The sequence below is a fragment of the Fukomys damarensis genome, unplaced genomic scaffold (assembly GCF_012274545.1).
Source record: "Fukomys damarensis isolate Sample0158 unplaced genomic scaffold, DMR_v1.0_HiC HiC_scaffold_2, whole genome shotgun sequence".
NCBI lineage: Eukaryota > Metazoa > Chordata > Mammalia > Rodentia > Bathyergidae > Fukomys > Fukomys damarensis.
In genome coordinates, this window is record NW_022900914.1 from 21,955,657 (window position 1) to 21,983,206 (window position 27,550).

A 27,550-nucleotide genomic window follows, 5' to 3' on the forward strand; every position below is an offset into this window, starting at 1 on the left:
CAAAAAAAAAAAAAAGTCTGATTGTAATAGAAATACTAACCTATAAGACCCTGTATACTTTGGCTGTTGCTGCTCCTCTCTGAACTCTATTCTTTCTGAACGCTTTTGGAAAGACTCATCCAAGCACAGTGCTTTTAACTATTTCTCCTGTAGTCATCTTAGATGGTATATTTACTTGTAACCAGTCCCATTACTCGCCTTCCCATGTTCTTTTCCACATTATTTATCACCTTAAATACACTTAATTTGGGGCTGAGCCCCATTGGTAGCTCACTGCTTGAGGGCCCACTTAGCATGCCTGAGGCCTTGAATTCCATCTTCAGCATTACAGTTAACAAAAAAAAAAAAAAAAAAGAAGGGAAAAAAAAAAGACGATGGGCTAGTGACACCTGCAATCCTTGGGAGCCTTCAAGGCCAGCCTGGACAACTTCATGAGATCCTGTTTCATCATAAAAAGGGATAGGGGAAGTGTCTCAGTCCCAGGCCACCACTTGCCTAATGTGGGTGAGGCCCTAGGCTCAATCCTCAGAACTGCTTTAAAAAAATTATGTGCGTGCGTGCGTGCGTGCGTGCGTGTGTGTGTAAGTGTTTATTTTCTTTTTTTGTTTGTTTTTGGAGACAGGGTCTCTAGGGTCTCTCTTTGTAGCCCAGGCTGCCCTTAAACTTCCAGTGATCCTCCTGCATCAGCCTCCTGAGCGAGTGTTGGGATCACAGGTGTGCAGCACTATGATATCCACCCAGCATAGTGTTTATTTTCATTGTCTTCCCAAACTGGAATATGTAGTGATCTTTTCTTTTTTGTTCACTAAAGCATTTTTTTGGGTGTGTGCTACTGCAGGTTGAATCCAGGGTCTCTGCACTAAGCCACACTCCCATCCTTTTAAAATTTTAGGACAGGACCTTGCCAAGTGACTAAGTTGCGTGTGCTGGACTTAAATTTGTGATCCTCCTGCTTCAGACTTCTAGAGTTCTGGGATTATGGACATGCACCGCTTTACCTGGCTCACTAATGCATTCTGAGTGCCTTAGGGTAGTGGTCGGCATCTAGTTAAAGGTCTTCAGGAAATAGTTCTTGAATTAATGAACTTTTTGTCTTAATGTTAATCCTTGTATATAGCTTTAGTATTTATAAAGTGCTGTGAATAAATTACTTTTTGTTGTGGTAGGAGGGCCTTGTGCGTTAGGTAAATGTTCTAGCATTCTCAGTCCTGATTGAATCATTGTATAAATAAAAAGGTGTTTTTGAGGAGCTGCTTCCTGCCAGAAAAATACATATAGTAGGGACAGACATTAGCTGTAGTCCCAGAAATAAAAAAGCAGCTGTGCTGAGAATAGCAAAGCATGGTGCTCTGGAAATGTAACCTGTGAATTTATGTTTCTCTCTTAAAAAAAAATTTTTTTTTTTTTTTGTACTAGGGATAGAATTGGGACTGTTGCACTGAGCTTCAGCTTCAGCCCATTCCCTCCCCTCTCTTGGTTCGAACTCAGGACCTGGTGCTTGCCAGGCAGGCAGTACCATTGAGCTAAATCTCTGGCTCTCGGCCCATTTATTTATTTGAGACAGAGTTTCACTGTGTAGTCCATACTGGTGTCAAACTCTCTGGGACCCTTCTGACTCTCCTCTCGAGGGCTGTTGGTATTACAGGCACACGCCACCATACCTGGTTCAGCCCAGCCCATTTATTTTGAGATAGGGTTTTTGTAAGTCTCCTGGGCTGGCCTAGAACACAGGAACCTCCTGCTTTAGCTTCATCATCCCCAATGGGATTTACCGACAGGACCCACCATGCCTTTGTTTTTCTTGCATTACTTGGGGATGAACTCAAGGACTTCACACTGAGCTATGTCCCTAGCACCCCCTTCATTAAAAATTATTTTTAAGAAAATTTTGAAACAGGGTCTCAGAGAGTTCAAGCTGGGCTCAAACTTAAAATCTTGCCTGGGATTGCAGTTGTATAACACCATGCCTAGTCTGAGAGTACTTTTATTTTATTTTATTTTTTTTGAGACAGGGTCTCAACTACATAGTTGAGACTAACCTGGAACTCACTATGTAGCCTAGGCTGGTCTCGAACTCACAGTGATTCTCCTGCCTCAGCCTCCCAAGTACTGGGATTACACGCCCGGCTGAGAGTGCTTTTAAATATCAAATATTTACATAGGGCCTTTATTTCTTTTTTGGTTCTGTGGATCAAACTCCGGACCTTATACTTTCAAGGCAGGCAGAACCACTGAGCTAAATCCCCAGCCCTAGGGCCTTTCTTTTTTTTGTTTTTTGAAACAGGGTCTCATTATGTAGTTGAGACTGACCTGGAACTCACTCTGTAGCCTAGGCTGGTCTCAAACTCAAAGCAGATCCTCCTGCCTCAGCCTCTGGAGTGCTGGGATTACAGATATGCGCCACCACGCCCAGTTTAGGGCCTTTATTTCTTAAGGGATGTGAAAAAGACATACCATTTTGCATAGATAATTGAATATATTTTGAGTGCCTATTTTGTGTCAGGCACTCTGCAGACTCAGATACTCAGGAAGGGAACACCTGGAAAGATAAGGTATGAAGAAAGAAAGCAGGAGTCTTGAATGGCCTCAAACTCCATGGCAATCCTCCTGCCTCAGCCTCCCAAGTGCTTGTAGGGCTGGGCCACCATGCCTAGCCTGCATTTGTTCTTTAGTCTGGACAAACCATGGACTTTATGAAGGGGAGGTTGTTTTGTTCTTTGTATAAATGTGACTTTTTAAATTGTTATGGTAATAATTATTTTCTAAGTTTAGGATGGAAACGTGAGTATGAGGGTGACTGAAATGATTTTAAAGCTTAATTAGGAAAAGCCGTGCCGGGCATGGTGGTGCATGCCTGTAATCCCAGCACTTGGGAGGCTGAGGCAGGAGGATTGCTGTGAGTTCGAGACCAGCCTGGGCTACATAGAGTGAGTTCTAGGTCAGTCTCAACTACATAGTGAGACCCTGTCTCAAAAAAAAAAAGAAAAGCCATAATTGCTAGAGGATGTTTTAGTAAATGTATTTAACAGAATAGAGATTTAAGAGGCTCTGCAACCTACATGGTGGAAATCAGTGTTCATTGTGTACACTCTACAAATAATACCACTTTTTCTACTTTTATTCTAGAATGCTTGGTCCTTCCAGACTTTACCAATTGAACTTTATTTATTTATTTTTTTAAAGCTTATTAAGGACTTTCCACCTGATTCTTCCCTCTTGGTGGCATTTTTGGTTCTGCCCCCAGCAGATTTTACCTTCTTTTTTTTGGTACCAGGGATCGAACTCAGGTCTTTGTTCTTGTGAGACAGGTGGCAGAGCCACTGAGCTAAATCCCCGGCCCAAGATCTTCTTGATCCCATGAGTGAGAAATGAAGTCCAGGGCCAGGGATTTAGCTCAGGGGTTCCGGTGCCTGCCTGGCAAGCGCAAAGACCTGAATTCGACCCCTGGTACCCCCCCACCAATTGGGAGAAATGAAGTCCAGAGAGGAAAGGAAAGGAAAGGAGCAGAGGTCTGAGTGTGTTGTTGGGAATGCTTTACCTTTGTGCTGTACCTGTGGGAAACCGGTAGAGGTTTTCAGTTAGGGAGAGGCTCAGTTCAGGGCTCTGAAGGCACTTGGTGAATTGAAGAAATAATGAGACTCTTTATGTATATAAACTTTAACCTAGGTCTCCAGTACTGGGAGTTGAATCCAGGGCCTTTGCACTGAAATAAGTCCCCACCCCCCTCCCCTGCATTATTTTAATTAATTAATCAATCAATTTTGGTGCCAGGTATTGAATTTGTGTCCTTGCACTTGCGAGGCAGGCGGAGGCACCACTGAGCTAAATCCCTGGCCCATCCTGCTCTTATTTTAGAAGAGTCTTCCTAAGACACTGAGTTGTCTAGGTGGGCTCAACTTGGAGTTCTGTCTCAGCCTTGCAGAGTGCTGAGATTAGAGGAATGTGTCACCATACCAGGCTCAACCTGTGTTGAGTGTCAGTGATGGCAAACCTTTTAGAGCTTTCAATGATACAAACAGCCCACTGTGGCATGCCTGCCATAGGTTCACCACCACTGACCTAGGTCTTTTGAGCAGATGCTTCTGAAACTGGGGGAGAATTTACATTTTTGCTTTTTTTTTTTCCCCTGTTTGTTACTGGGGATTGAAGTCAGGGTGCTGTATAAGCTAGGTAAGCACTGTACCCTTAAGCTATATTCCCAATCCTTTGTTAAATTTTGAGAAAGATCTTGGATTGTAGTATTATCTGGCCTGGAACTTGTGATCTTTCTGCCCTGACCTCTCCACTAATTGGGATTATTGGCATATGCAGCTATGCTTGGTCCTCACCTCATTTTATTTATTTATTTTTTGCAGTGCCGGGGATAGAACCATGCTAAGCAAGTACTCTGCCACTGAGCTGTGCCTATAGCTCCCTGAACTCCATATATCACACACCAGTGAAAGTTTTGGATTTGCACTGGGCAGTGGACTCCTATTTTGAGTAGTAAAGCTTTACAGGAGTACTTTTGAGGGGAGTGTGTGTATTTTATAGAGGGGGTGAAGAATATTGGGCTACCATGGTAAGATACTCAATAGGTAAATGTGTTCATGGTCCAGAATAGAATATTTTTTTGTGCTGGGGATTAAAACTTAGGGCCTCACTCATGCTAGGCATGAATTCTGTGATTGACCTACAGCCTCAGACTCCCCAAATAATTTTATTTTGATCATACTCCTACCTGTCAAGCATATTAATAGGAATTAAGTATCTTTTATTGAATATCTCTGTTAGAGGAAGTTGCTAATGAGACAAAAATGATAAAAAGCTTAGAGTTGAAGTCAGATAGATTTTATTTACATGGAAATATTGGCCTGTTCTTTTAGCAGATTGCTGGATCATTACTTCTGGAGGATGTATTTGATCACAATATTGTGAAATATAGAAGCATTTTGGTTAGAAAATTTAAATGATTTCAATTTTAAGGGGCAGTATTTCTGTAGTACTGTTTCTTACAGTAAAATAAGGCTCAACTTCATAAAATTGACAGGTTTACTGTAGCACATGGATAATCATTTCTTTATATATTTGAATATATCTGTTAGCTCAGAAATTCTGAAAACGTTCTCAAATTTGTTAGAAATTGAAAGTTACAGCACCATTTTATTATAATCTATTTGCTTTTACAAGGAATTTAGTAATGAATGACCTTTTTGAAAGCTCTCAGAATTCATAGCAAATAGGAGAATAGGATCCTAGGCCTCAGCTGCAGTAAATTACAGCTTAACTGAATATTGATTATACCTAGACTGTAGTCAACAAGAAATAAGAGCTTCAGCGTTCATAACTTTGGCTTTTAATACGTTCACATGTCAAGGTAAACCAAGTACTACTGAAAATATTGACTGTTAGGGATGAGCAGCCACCCTTGGCCTGGTGGTGGTTTTTGGGGCTGTCTGGTACAGTCCGTGTACTGGCTGTCCTTGTGTGGAAAGCTTTGCCATCAACTTAACATGGATGTTGGGGGAAGGCTAGGAGATTTTTATACTTGGGCTTTTTTAGGATTGGGGTTGGAGGAAATAGGCTAGGCTGAGATGTCATAAATATGTTCTATAAATTTTTGCATGTTAATTTCTTTGTTTTTGTTTTTTTTGTTTTTTGGTACTGGGGATTGAACTCGGGTCCTTGTGCTTGCAAGGCAGGCGCCGGAACCACTGAGCTAAATCCCGGCCCTTGCAGGTTAATTTCTTAAAGCTAATCAGTTAAGTATGGCTTTAGTCGTTAATATAATTAATCCTAGTGGATTACTGTCATATATTTGACATTCTAGTTGTGCTTAGAACTAAATAGATAATTATGTTGTTCATCCTTATTTGAAAGTTTTAGCTTTCTGGTTATCCTGTCTTTGTGGTTGGCTCAGTGTTAATACAGGTAACCTTAAAACTGTCATGTGTCTCCTTTTGTTTCATAAATACTACAATTCAGATAACTTCCCATTTTTTTGGGTGCTGGGATTGAACTCAGGGACTCATGCTTGCCAAGTACGTATTTTATCACTGAGCTACACCTTCAGCGCCCAGATAACTTTTATTTTTTTCATTTCTTAGACTGCAAGTGGCAACGTGGAAGCGAAAGTAGTGTGTTTTTATAGAAGACGAGATATTTCCAATACGCTTATAATGCTTGCGGACAAGCATGCTAGTAAGTTAATTGTCTTTCTCTTGGATCAAAAAACATTTGTCTTGTGTTTTTTTGTGCTGAGAAGAAGATGCTTTCTGTTACCTGAAGGTTTTTGCCTTATATATCTTCAATGTAGTTTAAAATGACTGTAACCTTTCGGGTGGTGTTTTAGTTTTATATTTTCTTTTTTCTTCTTTTTTTATTTTTACAGTACTGGTGATGGAACACAGGACCCTTCTTTATGCTAGCCAAACACTTCTGAGCTACTCCCCCTCTCCAATTTAAATTTTCTTAAGTGGCATCATGCATGACTTAATAACTTAGAATACTGAAATAGCAGTCTTTGCAAGTGAACTTTATTTTAATTAATTAATTAATTAATTTGGGTTTTTTTGAGACAGGGTCTCACTATGTAGTTGAGACTGACCTGGAACTCACTATGTAGCCCAGGCTGGTCTCCATCTCACAGTGATCCTCCTGCCTCAGCCTCCCGAGTGCTGGGATTACAATCATGCGCCACAATGCCTGGCTGCAAGTGGACTTTAACTCACAATCATGGCATTGTTTTGCCATCTCCTCTTTTCAGTGGTATTTCTGTTTTTTTGAGACAAGCTCTCACAATATAATCCAGATTGGCTTTGAACCTAAGACGGCCTCGAACTTCTGATCTTTCTCGTTCAGCCTCCCAAATTTTGAGATTCTACCACTTCTAGCTATCAGCGATGGTTTTGGGGCTTTTTTTGGAGACAGAGTCTTGCTCAGTAATTCAGGCTGGCCTTGAACTCACTGTGTAGCCCAGGATGATCTTGAACTCAGGCACAGCAGGTGTGGTACCACTGAGCTAATTCCCTGGTCAATGGTAGTTTTTTGAAGGTACAGATTGGAGGAAATATATACTTAGCTGGTATTTTGGGGAACATTATTTCCTCTAATAAAACTGGGATATATATATTATATTATAAACTATGTTATATATTACATGTGTTATTGTGATGGGGATTAAATCCAGAGCCTTTGCACTTACCTACATTTACAGACCTTTTTATTGTTTTATTTTGAGATAGAATTTTGCTAAATTGCTGGATTAGAATTTATGCTGTTTCTTCCTAACCTCCAGAATAGCTGGGATTACGAGTGTGCACCAAAATGCTTGATCTCTCGTTCTTTTTTTTGGTACCGGAGATTGAACCTTGGACCTTGGCACTTGCATGGCAGGTGTTGGAACCACTGAACTAAATCCCCGGTGATCTCTTGTTCTTTACTAAGGTGATTTCACTAAAGGCCAGAATTGATAATTCATGAGGTTTTTTTCTTTTTGGATACTGGGCATTGAACATAGGGAGTACTGAGCTTCACCCCCAGTCCTATTTATAGGTTGATTTAATTTTTTTGTTTTTTGTTTTTTGCAGTACCAGGGATTGAACTCAGGACCTTGAGCTTGTGAGGCAGGTGCAGTGGCACTGAGCTAAGTCCAGTTGATGTTTAATTTTTTCTATTTTTGAGACAGGGTCTTGCTGTGTAATTCAATCTGGCCTTGAACTGACTTTGTAGCTCAGGCTAGACTCGAACTTTCAGTGATCCTTCTCTGCTTTAGCCTCCTGAGTACTAGAATTGCGGGTGTGTACTACCATGCTCAGTATCCTTTATTTATTTATTTTTGGCTTATGGTCTCATTATGTAGTCCAGCCTGGCTTTGTGTCCACTATGTAGCTGTTGATGGCCTTGAATTTATGATCCTCTTGTTTCAGTCTTCTGAGTGCTAGGATTACATATGTGAGTCTACACTTTCAGATTTTTTGGAAAGAGACTACGTCTTTATAAAGGTTCCCAAGCTAGGTGTAAAACTTGTGATCCGCCTGACTCAGCTTGGATTATATATTTTTGTGTCACCATACTCACCCATAGATACTGATTCTGTATAATAAAAAGTAGTAAAGAACAAGGATAGCTGCTTGTGGTAGCACGTATGTGTAATCCTAGCACTCAAGATGGTGAGGTGGGAGGATCACTGTAAGTTTGAGACCAGCCTGAACCACAAAGTGAGACCTTGTCCTAATCTGCTCCACCCAAAAGAAGTGTGAGGCAGACAGATGATGAGTTTGAGACCAGTCTGGGCTACAGAGTGAGACCCTGTCTCAAACCCAAAGTGGCACCTCCCCCCAAAAACCCAGTAACAGTGTATTAGGAAATTTAAAAATGCTTGTTAAAATGAAACAATGATTAGAAAGGCTGCATATAAAGAATGATGCAGAAGGCTAGGCGTGGTGGTGCTTTTCTGTATCCCAGGGCTCAGGAAGCTGATGCAGGAGGATTATAAGGGTTTGAGGTCAGCCTGGGATACATAGTGAGACCTTGTTTCAAAAACACAAGAACAACAACAACAAAAATGTGCAAAATTAAAAAATACTGGAAATACCTCAATATAGATCAAAAGACCAATATAAAATATGATAAACATTATTTTATTCATTAAGATTTTGTTGTTGTTGTTGTTTTCTTTTAGTACCAGGGGTTGAACTCTTGTGCTTGCGAGGCAGGTGGTGGAACTGAGCTAAATCCCCAGCCTTTAATTCATTAAGTTTATTGGTATTTTAGCTATACGATATGATGACATTTGTCATTGGGAATTTGTCCCTTTATTGGTTTAAAATACGGTAAATAGAGATTTAGAAAATAGATTCAGAAACCATAAGATTAATGAAAATAAATGAGGAAAAAAAGGAAATGTTACTAAAAAGAATGCTTCTGCAGAGGTGGATGAGAATCTGTTGAGTGAGTGGGAAAAGAAACAGATAACATCATTTCAAGACACCAGAGGGAAACAGAGGATCCTATCAAGTATTTAGAAACAAAATTAGCAACATAGAAAGGATCAGAGGTTTTTTTTGGTTTTTTTTTGAGACAGGTTCTCACTATGTAGTTGAGACTGAACTGGAACTCACTATGTAGTCCAGGCTGGTCTCGAACTCACAACGATCCTCTTGCCTCAGCCTCCGAAGTGCTGGGATTACAGGAGTGTACCACCACTCCTAGCTAGATTTCTTAATACTAGAGAAGTGAAGCATTTTGAGTTGAGAATTCAGTAACAATTTGAAAGAACAAATGAAGACTTTTTTTTTTTTTTTTTGGTTTTTTGAGATGGTCTCACTATGTAGTTGAGACTGACCTGGAACTTACTATGTAGCCAAGGCTGGTCTTGAACTCACAGTGATCCGCTTGCCTCAGCCTCCTGAGTGCTGGGATTATATGTGTGCGCCACCATGCCCCACTTATTCTTAGTTTTGAAAGCGGGTCTTGTTAAGTTGCTGAGGCTAGGCTTGAACTTATGATCTTCCTGCCTCAGTCACTCAAGAGTGATCATAGGCATGTGCCAAAACTCCAGGCATGAAATCTTGTATTTTTCATGTAAAAGTAATGTTATAGGAACTGTTGTTTGTTTTGTTTATTTGGCAGTTCTGGGGACTGAACCTAGGATCCTGCACATGCTAGGCAAGTGACGTACCACTAAGCTACATCCCCAGCCCCTGTTCCATTTGTTATGTTGACAGTTCATTATACTAATTATATCTCTTAATAATTTAAGGGTAACTAATGGAAGGATACAAAGGAATGGTTTAATTTTATTTCACCCACGATACTAAATAGTTGAATTTAAAATGGGCTGAAGTAAACTGGACGTGGTGGTGCATACCTGTAATCTCAGCTCTCAGGAGGCTAAGGCAGGAGGATTGACATGATTTCAAGGCCAGCCTGACCTACAAAGTGAGACCCTGCCTCAAAAAAATATAAAGGAGGAGGGAGGCCGAAATAGACCCCACCTGAATAGAAAGAAATACAAGAAGAAATTACTATAAATTTGGGGGTAGGTGGAGTTCAGTAGTGCATTTGTTTACCATGTTCAAGGTCATCAGTTTAATACTCTTCACCAGAAAAAAAAGCAAAAAAAACCCCCAAAAAAACTAACAGTAAATTTAAAATAAGAAGGCAGAAACAGTCCAAACATCACTGATAAAAATTGGGTTAAAGTCTCCTGTTAATAGTATTATTTATAACATGTATAAGTGAGCCCCCCCAAAGTTTTAACACATATCAGAAAGCAGGAACTACATAATTACTGTTTGCAAGGCCATAAGAAACAACTAAAAATAAGAGGAAAACCACCAGTGCCACTGTCCATTTTGAAATTTTAAAAAGCATAAGGTCAGGGATGTAGCTCAGTGGTGTAGTGCCTTCCTGGGAAGTGTGAGGCCCTGAGTAAAAAACAAAACAAAACATGTATCTCACTACTTACAAAAACCCCCCAAAGAACAAAAAACAAACCTGTAAGTACTTTTGGTACTAAAGAAATAAAACTGCATGGGCTGGGGATTTAGCTCAGTGATTCCAGCACCTGCCTTGCAAGCACAAGGACCCGAGTTTGATCCCCTGTACCAAAAAAGAAAAAGAAATAAAACTGCAGTTGTAATTACAAAACTGGAGAATTGCCCTGAGTTTGAGGCCAGCCCGGGCTACACAGTGAACTACATAGTGAGACCCTGTCTCAAAACAAATAAAAATGAAATTCTTTATTTCCGTACCTATAAAATGAACGAAAATTTAAAGCCTTCAAAGAATCCTTAAAAACCATTTCAGTAATTTTAGGGGCTGGGTTTGTAGCTGAGTGATAGAACACATGTTCAGCGTGGGTGAGGTTCTGTGTCCTATCTCTAGCTCCCCAAGAAGCAAAAAAAAACAACAATCAGAAAAACACTGGAAATTGCTTTTCAAAAATATTTCTTCAATATTGTAAATGTTTGTGTCCAGTATTGCCAATAGATGAGTTGGCAAAATTAGTCTCAAAATGGGTTAAGTTTATTGAAATCTCAACCAAACTACTCATAGGACTTTTTATATGGAACTCTGCAAGGTCATTCTCTTATTTATTGGGAAGGAAAAGTAACCAATAAAAGGCTCACTTTTTTTTTTGGTCTCACTTTTTAGTAAATGTCTTTAAAGTTACACATATTTCTTTGAGAACCATTAGTGTCTATTGAAGGTTTTGCAATACAATGATTGTTATTTACCCAAAAGTTGACATATAAATTGTACGTATGTTGTACAACATGATGTTTTTAAGTATGTCTACATTGTGGAATGACTGATTCTTCTGGTTATACAAGCATTACCTCACGTTGCCATTGCCACCTAGAACACTTACTCCAGAGCACTGAGTATAGAATGTCTTGTTAACTGCAGTCAGCACGGTGCAGTGTGGCACTGTCCTTGAGTAGTATAGTTTTTAGACCAGCCTGAGGAACCCCAGTATAACCATTCAGTGGGGTACAGTTATCAACACATAAACTGTGCTGCTTCCTGCCCTTCTTCCACCTACCTCCTCAGGTCTCAGTACACACTTGCTCCTATAAAATAAACCTTTTCATTTTAACCTCAGTATGTGTTTCTGTTTCCGTTTTTCAAAAAACATCTTTTTGAAAGATGAGGTCTTGCTAGCTGGTCATGTTTGCAAGCCTGTAACCGAGGTCAGCCTGGGCCACATAGTGAGACCCTATCTCAAAGAAACAAACAAAAAGAGAGGGTCTTGCTACATAGCTCATGCTGTCCTCAAACTTGTGACATCCTTGCACTTGTGAGGTGGTGGCACTGAACAAAATCCTTAGCCCAATTAGATTTTTCTTCTTTGGTACCATGGAGCTAACTTGGGTCCTCGGTGAAGCTTCTGTCTAAGACACTAAATCCTGAAATAAAAAATAAATTGGGGGGGGGCAAGGAAACTTAAGGTCTTACTGTAGGCAAAATCCCTACCAGTGAACTACTGTCCAAATAATAGTTTTTGGTTTTGAAGTATACTGTCAGGTACTTGAAAGTTATTCCTGTGCATGGATTCCTTTTTAAAAATTAAGCCATGCTAGTGGAGTATTCCTAGAATCCCAGCCCATGGGAGGCTGAAGCAGGAGGACTGCCATAAGTTCACAGCCAGCCTGGGCTGCATAGTGAGACCCTGCCTGAAAAAAAAAAAAATGTAAAGAGAAAGAAAGGACCGGGAATTTAGCTCAGTGGCACCTAGTTCCATCTCCAGTGAAAGAGAAAGGAAGGAAGGAAAAGACAAAAGATACTTAAAATACCTTTCTCTAATGCTTTTCTTATTGAACGTTGTTTTCTGGTACTGTTGCTAATTTCTTTTTTTTTTTCTTGCTAGCATTTGTATAGTCAATTTAAAAAAAATTTTTTTTTAGGGGTCAGGGAATTAGCTTTGTAGTGCTACACCTAGCTTGCAAGCCCAAGGTCCTGAGTTTGACCCCTGGTGCCAGGAAAAGAATTTATCTTTTTACTGTACTGGGGATTAAACCCAGGGCCTATACATGGTAGGCTAGTGTTCTACTGTTGAGCTACATACCCAGTCTTTTAAATTTTTATTTACTGTAATTTAAAATTTTTTATTTATTATTTTTAGTATGTTTGCCATACATGACGAATACACGCATCGTGGGGAATTGGTGCACATGCATATTGTGTCTTACTCATTTTCATTTCCTTTCCCTTCCCACTGCCTCTCCTCTCCCTCTATGCTTAATTCCATTTCCCATCTGCAAGAGGTCTTCCTTTCTGTTTCCTATAATCTTTTTTTTTGGTACCGGGGATCGAACTCGGGTCCTAGTGCTTGCAAGGCAGGCGGTGGAACCACTGAGCTAAATCCCTGGCCCTGTTTCCTATAATCGTTTATTTTGATTTTTAAATTGTTTATATTTTCAATTTCTCACATAAGAGAAACCTCAACATTTAACCTCCTGTGTCTGTTTTATTTCATTTAGAGTTATGGTTGCAAGTGCATCTGTTTTTCTACAAATGACTCAAATTTATCCTCTATGGCTGAGTAATATTACATTGAATATGTAGATACACATTTTCTTTATCCATTTGTCTGTTAATAGGCATAGCTGTATGAGTTCTGCTACTGTAAACATGGGTATGAATATATCACTGTAATGTGATGTCTTTAAATCTTTCAAGAAGGTAACCAGAAGGGGAATAGCTGGGTCAAGTGAAATTTCTATTTTTAGCTTTTTGAGGAATTTCCATACTGATTTATTTTTTCTTTTTTGGTACTGGGGATCAAACTTGAATTCTTGCACTTGGGAGGCAGGCGCTGGAACCACTGAGCTAAATCCCCACCTCTCCGTACTGATTTCCATAGCAATTGTACTGGTTTACATTCCCACTAACAATGTGGAAGGGTTCCCTCCTATCCTCTGACAGCCTCACCAGTATGTTATTGCTTGATTTCTTTTTTTGTTATTGTTTTCTGTTTTTGTGGTACTGGGGATTGAACTCAGGACCTTGTACTTGCTGTGCATTAGGTGTGGCGCCACTGAGCTAAATCTCTGGCCCCAGGTATTTGATTTCTTGATGCTAGCCAATCTTTATGGGATGAGATGGAATCTCAGTTTGCATTTTTTTTGGTACTGGGAATCAAACTCAGGATCTTGCCCTTGTGAGCGAGCACCAGAACCACTGGGCTACATCCTCACCCAAGTGTTTGCACTTTTGAGGCAGGGCCTTGCTATGTAGTTCAGGCTGGTCTTGAACTCACAGTGATCCTCTCTCTAGGGATTGCTGAGATTATAGGTGTGTGCCACCCACCACGTTTGGCTTTGAAATTTTTCATGATCCTTTTCTGCTTGAGCATGGAAGTTTGACCTAATGTATTTTATGCTTGAAAGTTTTATTCTTCATCCTGTTTGTGGGGAAAGTTATATATATGGCTGGGGCTGCAGCTCAGTGGTAGAGCTCATGGCTTGAATGGGTGAGGTTGAGGTCCTGGTTTGTTCTCAACATGGCCAGAACAAAAGAAAAAACTCTTTATATTTCTTGAATCCATAAATAAGTCTCAGGGCCTTAAATTTTTTTTTTTTTTTTTGCATTATAGCCATAGTACAGATACTGTGAAATACTCCCATTAATTATTGAACTTAAAATATATATTTTTTTCTGGGCTGGAACTGAACCTAGAGCCTTGTGCATGTTAGACAAATATAGCATTGAGATATACACCTCCACAATATATAGCATATAGATCTAGGGTCTTCTACTAATCAGAATAACAGAATAATAATGTATGGTACCGGATTAAGTTGTATTCTAAATGCTTTTATATAGAGTCTATTTTTAGTGTGGTATTGGTGATGGATCCCAGGACCTCACTTACATCATAGAGGCTCTTTACCACTGAGCGACATCATTGAACCTGTGTGAAAGCCCATTTTACATTTCATAGCTGCTTTAATATTTCCATTTCAACTTTTTGTGTTTGCACTGTTTCTTTTGTCACATTACCTTTTGAGTTATACTGTATTTTACTTTGCTAAAATATGTCCTCATTTAAATATTTCACAAAAAAGCATCTGTTGATAGTAAACTTTCTAAATCTTTGCATGCCTTAAAATGTCTTTATTTTACCATGATACATGAATGCTAGTTTGGCTCTTTATAGAATTTTGGGTTCAAAATAGTTTTCTCCTAGAACTTTAAAAAAATTGCTTGTTTTCTGGTATCCAGTGTTAGAAGTCTGAAATCAAGTCAGGAATGCTACAATATGCCTGTAATCCCAGCACTCTGGGAGGCTGAGGCAGGAAGATAGCAAGTAGTAGCCCAGCCTGGGCAATTTCTCAAAATGAATAAGAAAGGACTGGGGTGTAGTATTTTGTGAAGGCCCTGGGTTCAATCTCCAGTAACCAACCTCTCAAAGAAAAAAATTGTGAAATTTTACTAGAATTGTCTACATATTGGATTTACCTCAGTAAGCCTTTTGTGCATTTTTGGTTGAGTTTTATTTGATTTTTTTTTTTTTTTTTTTTACCAGGGATCGAACTCAGGTCCTTGCGCTTGTGAGGCAGTCACCAGAACCACTGAGCTAAATCCCCGGACCTGGACTGGTTAAGTTTTGAGACAGGATTTCTCTGTGTAGTTCAGACTTGCCTTGAACTCACAGCAATCGTTTTGCCTCAGGGGTTATTTTTGGTGAATATGTTGGAATTGGGATTACTGTTTAGCTCAGGAAGTTTGCTTCTAAGATTATTGTTTTCTTTTTTAAATTGCTAGTGACTTTATTATTTATTTATTTATTTATTTAATATTTTTTGGTACCAGGGATCGAACTCAGGACCTTGCACTTGTGAGGCAGGCAGTGGCACTACTGACCTAGATCCCTGGCCCCTCTAATATTTTTGTTTGATGGTATCTATTCTGTAGTTTATTCAGCCCATTTGTTAAAATTTTAATATTTACAAGAAAAATATTAAAAAGAAATGGAAGCATAAAAGAACAAAAAAGAGGGCCGGGGATTTAGCAAAGTGGCACCATCCTTTCCTCACAAGCACAAGGTCCTGAGTTTGATCCCAGTACTGAAAAAAGAAAAAAAAAAAGGCTTATATTTGGTTTCTCAATTTTGTATTTCAACCAAAAGTTTTATTTGTAGGGGTAAAACTAAACAGTTGAGTTTTAAGTGTCTGTTGAACTTGGTTAGAAAGTTTTAGTCTGCAGCGTGTGTAGGCACAGACTTCAGTGAACCGGTTACGTTTTTCCTCATCCAGGGCCGCCCTGGCTCATCCTAGTCAGTGAGCCGTCTAGGCTATTATGACCATTTGATTGGAATTGGCATAAAAGTCTACTTTCAGAGGTAGCATTAGGGTAATAAACTTTCATTTATAAGGGCATTTTTCTTTTACTATTTGATAATGTTTTTATTTTTGTAAATGACATTTTATAATTAGCAGTTATGGCAAGTTTGTCTCATCAGCCAGATCATTATCAACTATTAGTATTTTAAAAATTTTATTATTTGACAAGTTAATTATGTTTTATGATGCACATTTTCTATTGATCTGCTCCTTTGAATGTTAATGGTTCTTACTGAGCAAAGCAAGAGGCATATTAATACTTAAAATTGATGTCACATTACTTATTATTAAATGAGGCATTGAAGGAATTAGATATTTTTTAATCTTTTTTGAAGGTAATCTTTTATAATTGTATGGTATAATTTATGGGTTGGAAAATTAGACTCATATTTTGTATTTTTCTTTTCTCTCTCTCTCTTTTTTTTTTTTTTTTGTTTTGTTTTGTTTGTGATGCTGGGGATCAAATGCAGGGCCTTGTACATGCTGGACAAGCACTCTGCCATAGTGCTACATCTCCAGCTTGTTAACATTTTTGAGGTGGGGTCTCCTAAGTTGCCTGTGCTGCTTTCAGACTTGTCTTCCTGCCTCAGCTTCTCAAGTAGGTAGGTGGGTTACAGGCATGTGTCTCTGGGGCCAGCTAGAGAATGAGATTTAAGCTTTCTGATCTCTCTATGTGAAAGGAAGGAGGTTGAGAAAACCCAGTCATCTCGTGAAGTGTGATTATGCAGGGTGGAGATGATGGTGCCGTGGTGGATTGTTACTGCTGTGTCCCATGTGCCTGGTTTGGAATTGTACAAGTGACTAGTATTCTAGAAGGCGAACCTGAAAATTCCAAATCTGGTTGTTTTCAAGTCCATGCTCACACCGCATGTCTAACTTAGTCCTTCACTCACTGCACAGCTCACTGAGCAACTCAGTATGAACAGATGTCTGCTGTAGTGCTTGGGATGGTAGTGACCAAGATGCAGTCCCTGCTCTCAGGAAATCTTCGGTCCGGTGGGTCCCAGATGGAGGCTGTTTCCCCACAGTGTACCTACTGTAGTTGCTGTGGTAGAGGTGAAGACTTGTTCCCTCAGGAAGGATACCTAGCCCCTGTCTTGTACTCTACCACCGATCCACTCCCCCATTCCAGTAGTACTTTCTCAATTTCTTAGATGTAAACTTTTTTTTTTTTTAGTTTGAATCCATTTTTTTGTTTTTTTGTCACAGAAGGGGAGAGGCAGGATTACTTGAATTCTACAAATTCGTACTTCTGAGTTGTTTTTAGTGAGACGACTTTTATTCCGCCCTGTCTCCTTTTGTCCTTCATTTGAAAGGATCTGGGGATGTAGGTAGAGCACTTGCTCAGTGTGTGTCAGGACCTGAAAAAAATTGGAAAAAAAATAATTGTTTAAAGAATGCACATAAAGTCATCAATAGGCTTATTTTGTTGGAGTAGCAATGTTACTTTGTAAGCTTTCATATTCTGCTACAGAAGTAGAATTAATATCATTAAAATTTAACCTAATTAGTTTATTTGAAGACATATTGAAATTTGCATTAATTTACGGCATTAAATTTTGACATTTCAAAGGAATACACATTCCTTTGGATATATTGGGTTAGATAGGTATATGACTTTGAAAAGGAATAAAGGACTTGGTTTACTCTTCACTCTTTTTTTTTTTATGTTGAAATGGTCTCACTATGTAGTTCAGGCTGGTATGGAACTCACTGTATAGCCTCGAACTCCCAGTGATCCTCCTCAGTGCTGGGATTACAGGCATATGCCACCACACCTGGCTTGCTTTGTCTTTTTTGAAATCCTCCCATCGCAGTTTCTCAAGTAGCTGGTATTACAGGCTTTTGACACTGCCCTGCTCCACCAGTTTTTTAAACTGCTTGAACTTTTTTTTTTTGAGACAGGCTCTTGTTTTATAGCTCAGTTGGCTACAAACATGCAGCATTCCATGGTCTTCCTGCCTCAGCCTCCTGAGAGTGCTGGGCTGTAAAGTTTTTTTATTGTGGAGATGAGTGAATCTTTGTAGCAGAGTTGTAAAAATAGCTGGTTAAGGGCTGGGGATTTAGCTCTGTGGCGCCATACCTGCCTCACAAGTTCAAGGTCCTGAGTTTGATCCCCAGTACCACTCCCCCCTCCCAAAAGAAAAGCTGGTTAAGTAGGTTGGACCATTACAGCCCCTTCCAGTGAGAAGAAGCTCTAGGAGATAGAGACCACCACTCCCTCAGCACCCCATAAAGAATTATAGGGATATGTGTCTCTCTGGCAAATGAGGCAGGAGATTCAGGTGTGACAAAGCTGGCTGGGAAGTAGGAGTGACTTTAATTACAAAATTCCAGAACACATGCGTAGAACAGTTCCCAGAGCTCTGCAAATGGACTTCTCTTGAGGACTGGAGCAGATTTTCCATAGGATGACCTAGACATGATGTCAACCTGAGGAGTGGGTGATGCAAGAGGGAAGACCATATTGAGTTTGTGCCACTATTCTTGCATAGACTGCTCACCCTCATGCTATAGGGTGCACTTCTTTTCTGTTTCTTCTTGGCCCATACTCACTCTGCGGAGTCTGTTTCTTTTCCTACCTTTAATAAAACCTTGCTACCATTAAAAAAAAAAGGGCCAGGGATTTAGCTCAGCAGTTCTACCGCCTGCCTCCTGCCTCACAAGTGCAAGGACCTGAGTTCCATCACTGGTACCAAAAAAAAAAAAAAGAAAAAAACCCCAAAAACTGGTTAACCAAGCTTGCTTTACCCCACCCCCACCCCATACTAGGGAATTGAAGCCAGAGCCTTTTCATTTGAAGTACTTCCCTAATCATTTTTATTTTCCTTGGCAGAGGATCTTGCCAAGTCTCTTAAGTTGCCCAGGCTGGACTTGAATTTGTGATTCTCCTGCCTCAGCATCGCAGAATCTTCCAATTACAGGCTTGTGCCACTGTTCCTGGTTTACATTTATACCTTCATTTAGGTGAAGCTTTAATTCCTGACAGGAGTTAATTTGAACTCCCATAGAAGGTGCTGAAAAGATATTCCTAGAGGACCAGGGATTTAGCTCAGTGGTTCCGCTGCCTGCCTTGCAAGCACAAGGACCCGGGTTTGATTCCTGGTACAAAAAAAAAAAAAAAAAAAAAATATTTTATTTCTTATTTTTGTGTAATATTTTTTGTCACTGATGTATAATATGGTTGGTTCCTTTGTTTTTTTACCGGGGATCAAACTCATTACCTTGCACTTGTGAGGCAGGTGTGGTGCCCCTGAGCTAAATCCCTGGCCCTTTGTGGGTTTTTATTTTTTTGGTACCAGGATCTTTATTGGGTTTTTATAGGCAACAAATTTATATTTTTATTTTTTAGGTGATTTTCTGATTTACGTAGTACTCTATGTAGTTAGGGAAAAATCTCTTATGTTTTTCCTTTTTTAAAGTTACTGTTTTTTTCATTAGTCCATGTTTGCAGTGCATAATGACCATAGTGGGAAGGTGGTAAATGTATGTAACACATCTTAATTCCATTTATGTCCTCTCCCCCTCTCTCTGAGACGAAGGAAATGTTCTGCACCAAATGTCTGTGGGAAATGGGATTCTATGCTCTGCTATTCATTCTTTTTTCTGTGCCATCCATTGTGGACTATAAATTTTCAGACATTTGGTTTCCAAATTGATAAAAACTTCAAAAAGTTTGTATCTTATTTTGTGACAGCATCTGTCCTTCCTGTTTTGGTTGATTGAGACAGGTCTTCCTGTGTGGTCCAGACCAGCCTTAAACTCAAACTGTCTTGGGCAGGGGATTTAGCTCAGTGGTTCCACTGCCTGCCTCACAAGCACAAGGTCCCAAGTTCAATCCCTGGTACCAAAAACAAAAACAAAACTCACTATCTTGCCCTGGCTGGTCCTCGAACTTATGATCCTCCTGCCGCAACCTTCCAAGAGCTGTTTGTTTTTTTGGAATCAGGGATCGAACTCAGGACCTTGCACTTATGAGGCAGTTGGGGCACCACTGATTTAAATCCCTGGCTCTCTCAACAGCTGTTTGCCATCATTCTTGACTTGGGTCTGTCTTCCCTTTCTTCCAGACTGGGGTTTGAACTCGGACCTTTGTACTTCAGATGTAACCCCAACTTTTTAAATTTTGATTTTGAGACTGTGTCTGCTAAGTCATTAAGTGTTCTAGGCTGGACTCAAACTGGTAACCCTCCTGCCTTAGCCTCTCAGAGTGTTGGAATCACAGGCATGCGCTACCAGGTACACCTTAGTGTTCCCTCCCACCTCCCCTCCCACCTGCCCTACTGTTCCTCTCCCTCACCCTCCCCATATTACGTTGTGTCTCCATATTATATTGATAGGCCGGGGATTTAGCTCAACGGTTCGGTGGCCTGCTTTGCAAGCGCAAGGACCCGAGTTCGATCCCCAGCACCCAAAAAAAAAAGACCCATATTATATTGATAATTTTTTTTTTTTTTGGTACTGGGGATCGAACTCGAGTCCTTGTGGCACCGCTGAGCTAAATCCCTGGCCCTTGATAATTGATTATAACAAAACTTTTCAACTTTTGCATAGAATGTTAACATTATAGAATTATTTTAGATTATTTACCAGTTTGGATATAGGAAAAAAGGGATAGAAAAAATGTTCCAGTGAATATCCTAGTAGCCTCTTATGGATTTGATGTCTTTTTTTTTTGGGGGGGTGAAGTGAGTGGATCAGAAGGCATGTGTAGTTTTCTTTCTTTTTTGCGGGGGTACTGGGGCTCGAACTTGGGCCCTTGCGCTTGCGAGGCAGCCCGTGGAACCACTGAGGTAAACCCCTGGCCCATGTAGTTTTCATTTTTAAAAACTTGTATTTTTTTATTTTTGCACTTGAACCCAGGACTTTGCATATGCTGGGTACACACCTTAACACTGAACTACATGCCTAGACAGCAAGCATAATTTTACAGGTTTTTAAATACATGTCCCCAAAGAGTTCTCCAGAAATTTTGTTTGTTTTACTTACATACTGTGATATTTAATCTCCTGTATTTTCTTGTAGTTTTATAGTTTGGATTAACAGCTGAATTATTCAGTCATAGTTTATTTTTGAAAGTGGTGCATTCTGTGGATCTATGATTTTTTTGTATGACTTTTTTGACTTGGTCATATATTTGTGGATTTTTTTCTGAATTTTCTATTCTGTCCTAATGCTCTACCTGTGTTTTTTTTTCTTTTGCTAGTAACATGCGAATTCTTTTTGAAAACAATGTTAGTCCTCCAATTTTGTCCTTTTGCTTTTGAGACAAGATCTTGCTATGTAGTTCAGAGTGGCTATGAACTCACTGTGTGGTCTGAGCTTGATGAGACTTGGTATTTTCAGTGTTTGAATTTTAGCTGTTACAGTACCACATAGTAGGCCAGATGTCAGTTGTGTAATAGCACGGCTAAGATGACCAGCTTCCTCATTTGTTTGGGACTGAGGACTTAAATAAGGAACTTTCAGTTTTAAAACCAGTACAGTAACTATAAAGAGGTTATCAGCTCTCTCCCAATCCCCACTAATGGTATACTGAGGCAGGAGGATGGCCCAACTTTCAGTCTGGGCAATTTAGGGAGAACCTGTCTTAAAATGAAAAATAAAAAGAGCTAGGGATATAACAGTGTGAAGGCCCTGGGTTTGATCCTTGGTGCTGGGGAGAAATAGGATGTTTGCTGATTTAGTTGTCACTCTGATGATGAAGGCAAGACATTCATGCAGTCACTGTGAGCCTAAGTATACAGGAGGACCTCTGCCATCCTCATCTAGGTGTTTTCTACTCTCTGCCACTTTCCTTTCAGGTGCTAGCATAAGCATATTTCTTCAGAGAAAATTTCCCTGGTTTCTCAAGCTCTGTTAGTTTTTTCCATTCTACTTTTGGTGCACTCTACCTCATGTGATAGTACTTAGTGTACTTGAAAGCATATACTGTATTCTTGTGTAGAATCCAGACTGAACTGTAATCATAATCAGGCCAGAGCTTCTATGTTTCCTTAAATATGTCTTCAGAACACAGTGGTAGGCTGGGGATTTATCTCAGTGGTTCTGCCGCCTCCCTTGCAAGCACAAGGACCTGAGTTCAATCCCTGGTACCAAAAAAAAAAAAAAAAAAGAATACAGTGGTAGGCTCATCTGTAATTGATTTTTGCCTTGATTTGCTGAGGATCAGGTAGAGGCTCCGTATGAAATGTGTGATGGCAGGGCAGATACCTGGGAAATTTGTGACCATGAAAGTTTAATTTTTATTTGAATGGTATTTGGAAGATTAAGGGCTTTTTTTGCTTTTTGTTTTTTGAGACAGAGTCTCGGCTATGTAGTCAAGCTGGCCTTCAACTCACTAAGTTGCCCAAGTTGGCCTTGAACTCTCAATGATCTTCCTGCCTCAGCCTCTCAAGTGCTGGTATTACAGACATATGACAGCATGCCTGGCAGTTGAGGGCTTTGTATCAAAGTAGGGAAGAAATTTAAGTTGTGCTTTAGGAAGATCTGGCTGCTGTATTGGTTGGTAATGAATTACAGAGGATGATGCTCTGGTGTGTTGCTGGTTAATATGATTACTTCTAGTTCTTTTGTTTCTCAGGTTTTACAGTTGATAACAAATGGAAAAATGCGTGGTGACATGTTAAAACTGTACAATTCCAAATGGACTTTGAATTTATTATAAAATTGGGCAGCCTTTGTCGGATGTTCTTTGAATAAATTTAAAGCAGAAATAGCTAAAATTCTGATGGGATGTTCACTTACTGTAGAACTGATGAGTCATTGTGTCTCATGTGAAGATAAAATTTCTAAGATAAATTTCTTTTCTTTTTATTGGTACCGGGGATTGAACTTGGGACCTTGCGCTTGCTAGGCAGGTGGCAAAACTGCTGAGCTAAATCCTTGGCTCTAAGATAGTTTCTTAAAATCAGTAAAAAAAAAAATCTCTTGGGCCAGGAATTTAGCCCAGTGGTGCTGCTGCTGCCTTGAAAGCACAAGGCCCTGAGTTCGGTCCCTGGTACTAAAAAAAAATTTCTTTTGCATAGGTCATTTGCTCCTGACTTCCCTCTTAGGGCATCTGTGAGGTCAAAATGATTTTGATTATACTGTTCCAAGCTGGCATTGAATTGTTCTATCAATTCCCTGAGTTTTCCAGAGATTGTATGTATATAATGATATCATCACTCTCCTGATAAATGGAATGTGTGCTGTGATTTCTTGTGTTTCAAAATTCTTACCGGGTATGGTGGCATGTGCCTGCAGTCCCAGCACTTGGGAGACAGAGGCAGAAGAATTGCTGGGAGTTCAAGGTCAAGTTGGGCTCCATAGTGAGTTTAAGCCCAGCTTGAACTACATAGCGAGACCCTGTCTCATAAAACCGAAACCAGACCGTGGCAAAACAAAAAACAAACAAAAGAACAAAAATTTTTTTTACTCTTTAATTTCTACTACAATACATATAGGTAGAGTCCACATAAACAAAAGCTCTTTGAGGTTCTCAGTATGACTTGAGTATAAGTGGATCCTTTAAGTAAAAAGATTGAGACCTGCTGGCAAGATGTTCTGCCAGAAAAATGTGTTAAAATTAGTGTTATGAGTACTTAAGTGAGAGTGAACTTGTATGACCCTACCCGATCTTCTAAAAAACCTGGGTATCCTGGGTTGGGGTGAGGGGAGTCAGGATATGGGTTTTTATGTAAAAAAAAAATGAAAATAAAACAATTTTTTCTTGGAGACAGGATCTCCCTCCCTAAGTTGCCTTGGCTGTCCTTGAATTTGCCAGATTTCTGCCTCAGCTCCCAAGTAACTGTAATTGCAGCTACACGGGAGGTTGAAGCAAGAGGACTGTCAGTTTGAAGCTAGCCAAATAGCAAGATGCCCATCTAAAAAGAAAAAAAAAAAAAGGGCCAGGGATTTAGCCCAGTGGCTCCTCTGCCTTGCCTTCCAAAGGCAATGTCTTGAGTTCGATCCCTGGTACCCCCCGAAAAGAAGAAGAAAAGAAAAATGCTATTCAGTAGCTAAAAACGAATTAGAAGGCTGGAGGTATAGCTCAGTGGTAGAGTACTTGACTATTATTTGCCTTTTTTTGGATGGATTTAGCTTTTTAAAAAATTAACATATAATTCACATATCATTATAGTTTACCCCTTTTGTACTTGCTTCATCAGCACATATACTAAATTATGGTTTACCCCTTTATTTAGTTTTATCTTACTGAGTTTATTGGTAAGTTTACCCCTTTAAAAAGTTGTATACTTCAGTGGTTTTTAGTATATTCATATATTTATATAACTGAATTATTCTAGGGCTTTTTTTTCTTACCTGTGAGAGGAACTTTGTCCTCTGTCCCCATTTCCCCCTTCCAATGGAAATTACTTATCTACTTTTGGGCTGGGGATTTAGCTCAGAGGTTCTACTGCCTGCCTTGCAAGCATAAGGACCTGAGTTCAATCCCTGGTACCAAAAAACAGACAAACAAAAAAAAACAAATTACTTTTTGCCTCTGAATTTCCCTATTCTGGATGTTTTATATGAAAGCTATCATTTTTGTTCCATTTACTTATTATTTTTTTTTTGTACTAGGGTTTGAACTTGGGTCCTTGCACTTGGGAGGCAGGCAGTGGACCCACTGAGCTAAATCCCCAGCCCCATTTTTGTTTTATTTATATGAATTTATTTTAATAATAATGAGACTATCTTGACTTTAGCCTTTTTTTGGGGTACTGGGGATAGAACTCAGGACCTTGTGCTTGCGTGGCACTACTGAGCTAAATACCTTACCCTTGACTGTAGCCATTCTAGTTGGTATGAAGTAGTCATGGGCAACATAGTGACATTTTAGTCAAGACCAACTGCATTTATTTGAGCTAGCGTCCTGTAAGATCATAATGGAGTTGAAAAATCACTCTCCCTAAATATTTATCTTTTGTATGTTTAGGCACACAGATACTGTGTTAGAGTTGCTTACAGAATTCAGTGACATGCTTACAGTCTTGTGGCCTACCAGTAGTGGGCCACTTCGTATGGCTTAGGTGTGTAGTAGGTTGTACCATCAAGGTTTTTGGAATATATGCTATGTTGTTTACGCTATAATGAAAGAGCATTTTTTGGTGTATCCTAAGTAACTCATGAGTGTAATCTCATTGTGGCTTTGGTTTGCATTTTCTGGTGACATACTGAATATCTGTAGTTATTGACCATGTATATATATCTTCTTGGAGAATTGTCCATTCAAATTCTTTGTGTAATTGGGTTGTCTTTTTATTTTTTATTTTCCAGTTTTTTGAGATACGCTCTCAGTATGTAGTTCAGGCTGGCCTTGAGCTTACTCTGTAGTCCAGGGTGGCTTTGAACTCATTGGCAATCCTCCAGCATTAGCCTCCTGAGTGCTAGGACTACAGGTGTGCACCATCACACCCAGCAACTTTCTTGTTACATTCTGATCCCGGACTCTTATCCAGCTACATGACTTGCAGAAATTTTCTGGTATACTGTGATTCATCCCTTCACTTTGTTTTTATTTTAATTTTATTTTTTTGGTACCAGGGATCGAACTTGGGTCCTTGTGCTTGCAAGGCAGGCGCCGGAGCCACTGAGCCAAATCCCGGTGCTGATTTTACAAACAACCCTTTTTTTTTTGGTGCCTGGGATCAAACTTGGGCCCTTGCACTTGCAAGGCAGGCAACAGAACCACTGAGCCAAATCCCTGGCCCCCGGCCCTGTTTTTAAATGAATAAACCCTCTGCGGAGGGCTGACTGAGTAGATAGCGGTGAAGGAGCTGCTGTGCCACATAGAAAACACTGACTGAGAAGCAGGCTCTCTGTGACTGATTTGGGGCGAGGCTTCTCCTGAGTGAGACTGGTAGAGGGTAGACCCTGTTTCCCAGGAGGAAGGACTATCTGCACTGGGCCTGGTCCCAGTGAGCGCGCGTGTATGGTGTAGGGGTCTGATGGTGAGCACTGGCCAGCTGATGCCAACAGAAGTTCCTTGTTGATGGTGTGTCCTTTTGGTCTCTTTGCTTTCCTAATAGTGCCCTTTTAAGCATAAACATTTTAATATTAAGTTCATTTTGTTTTCTTCAGTTGCTTATGTTTTGGGGAATTCTAGCTAAGAAGCCATTGCCTACTTTGGGATAATAAAGATTTATGCTAAGATTTTTATTGCTAGATTGATTTATGAAGTATTAGTATGTGAACCTTGGGCTTTTCATGTGCTGGGAAAGTGCTCTACCACTGACTTAGGTTTTCAGCCCTTAGTTTTAGCTCTTAATCTATTTTGATTAGCTCTTCCAAACTCAACATGTATTTTCATAGATCTTTATTTATTTATTTATTTAGCTTTTGGTTTGATTTTTGAGAGCATCTCACTACATAGTTCAGGCTGGCCTCAAACTTGTGGCAAAATTCCTGCCTCAGCCTCCTGAATGCTGGGATTACAGACATGCTCCACCATGCCCAGCTTTAATTTCTATTAGCAGCAGTCTGTAGTTTGTAACAGCTAACTTTTAAGTTTTGTCTTTTGTTCAATGTCTTTTTTATTCTTTTTGATGATATCCTAAGTGGAATTATTTTAATCTTTTTTTTTTTCTCCAAAGACAGGGCCTTGCTCTATAATTCAAGCAGACCTTGAACTCATTGTGTCGCCCAGGCTGGCCTCAAATTTGTGATGATTTTCAGTCTCCCAAGTGCTGGGAATACAAGCATGTGCCACCTTGCCTGGCTATCTCCAAATATTTGAGTACTTGTTGAACACAAATATAGACACATTTTTTATCACCTGCTTTTCTGTATAGTTTGTGTCAGTTTCTTATTGCTGTAGATGATACTTCATTTAAATAAATAAAGAACTCAGGGTTCTTGAGTAATCTGTGGAAGACTCCCCTTCCCTGCTGCTTCCCCGAGTTCCCCAAACAGACATATAAGAATTGTGATTCTGACCTGTCTGGAAAAACAGCCAGTTTCTGCTCAGGTACCTCGAGTCAGTGATGGCTCCTCCTTCACTGGTCCTGCCCCTTGTAGCTCAGTTATTTAATTCAGCAGTTGGCTCTGTGTCATATGCCTAGCTGGTAACACTTTGCTTTAGTCCCTGACTGAAACCCGCTGTTGAGAATGACCTCTGGATCTCAGCTGGATGACCAAGTACTCTCGACCCTGCTGGGGGCATTTCTTTTCTGACTCCTTCCCCATTTCCTGGGCGATGCTTTACCCCAGCCCTTCTTATCCTGCACGTGTAGCTTCCTTGCAGAGCCTTTGGGACCTTGGCTACTTGGTCATCCTGCAACCCAAAACTAAAACGCATGGGAACCTTGCTAGGTCACTCATGATATGGCACATACAACTAAAACAGAAGATTACAGGGTAGCACCCTCTACGACTCTTTAAAACTTCAAACGGTAGCTTTGTACAATCTTCTGTACTTTCTATTCTCCCTGCGTCCAGCACCATACTGCTACTAAACTGTATGGAAATTTTTCCAGCTATAAAAACACAACCTGGATTTAGCTCAGTGGTTCCGCTGTCTGCCCTGTAAGTGCAAGGACCTGAGTTTGATCCCCAGTACCAAAAAAACAAAAACAAAAACAAAAAAACCCCAGAAAAAATAGTGAATCATTTGGTATTTAATGTCTTCTATTACTGTTTTGACTTTTGCTTTTTAAACTTTAATAAGATAGCAAATGTGATTTTCTATCATACTTGGAGAAATTTTTTTTTTTTTTTTTTTTTTTTTTTGTTAC

The 27,550-nt window shown here is 39.8% G+C and overlaps 1 protein-coding gene across 8 annotated transcripts in view; it reads left to right on the forward strand.

Annotated features, from left to right (window-relative positions):
• Positions 1-27,550, forward strand: part of Mta3 (metastasis associated 1 family member 3) — a 214,369-nt gene that overhangs the window by 72,969 nt on the left and 113,850 nt on the right. For all 8 annotated transcript variants that reach the window (XM_010621509.2, XM_010621506.2, XM_010621508.2 and 5 more), the window contains exon 3: positions 6,087-6,180. In XM_010621509.2, coding sequence (XP_010619811.1) covers positions 6,087-6,180 — 94 coding nt within the window. The remainder of the gene's footprint in view (positions 1-6,086; positions 6,181-27,550) is intronic.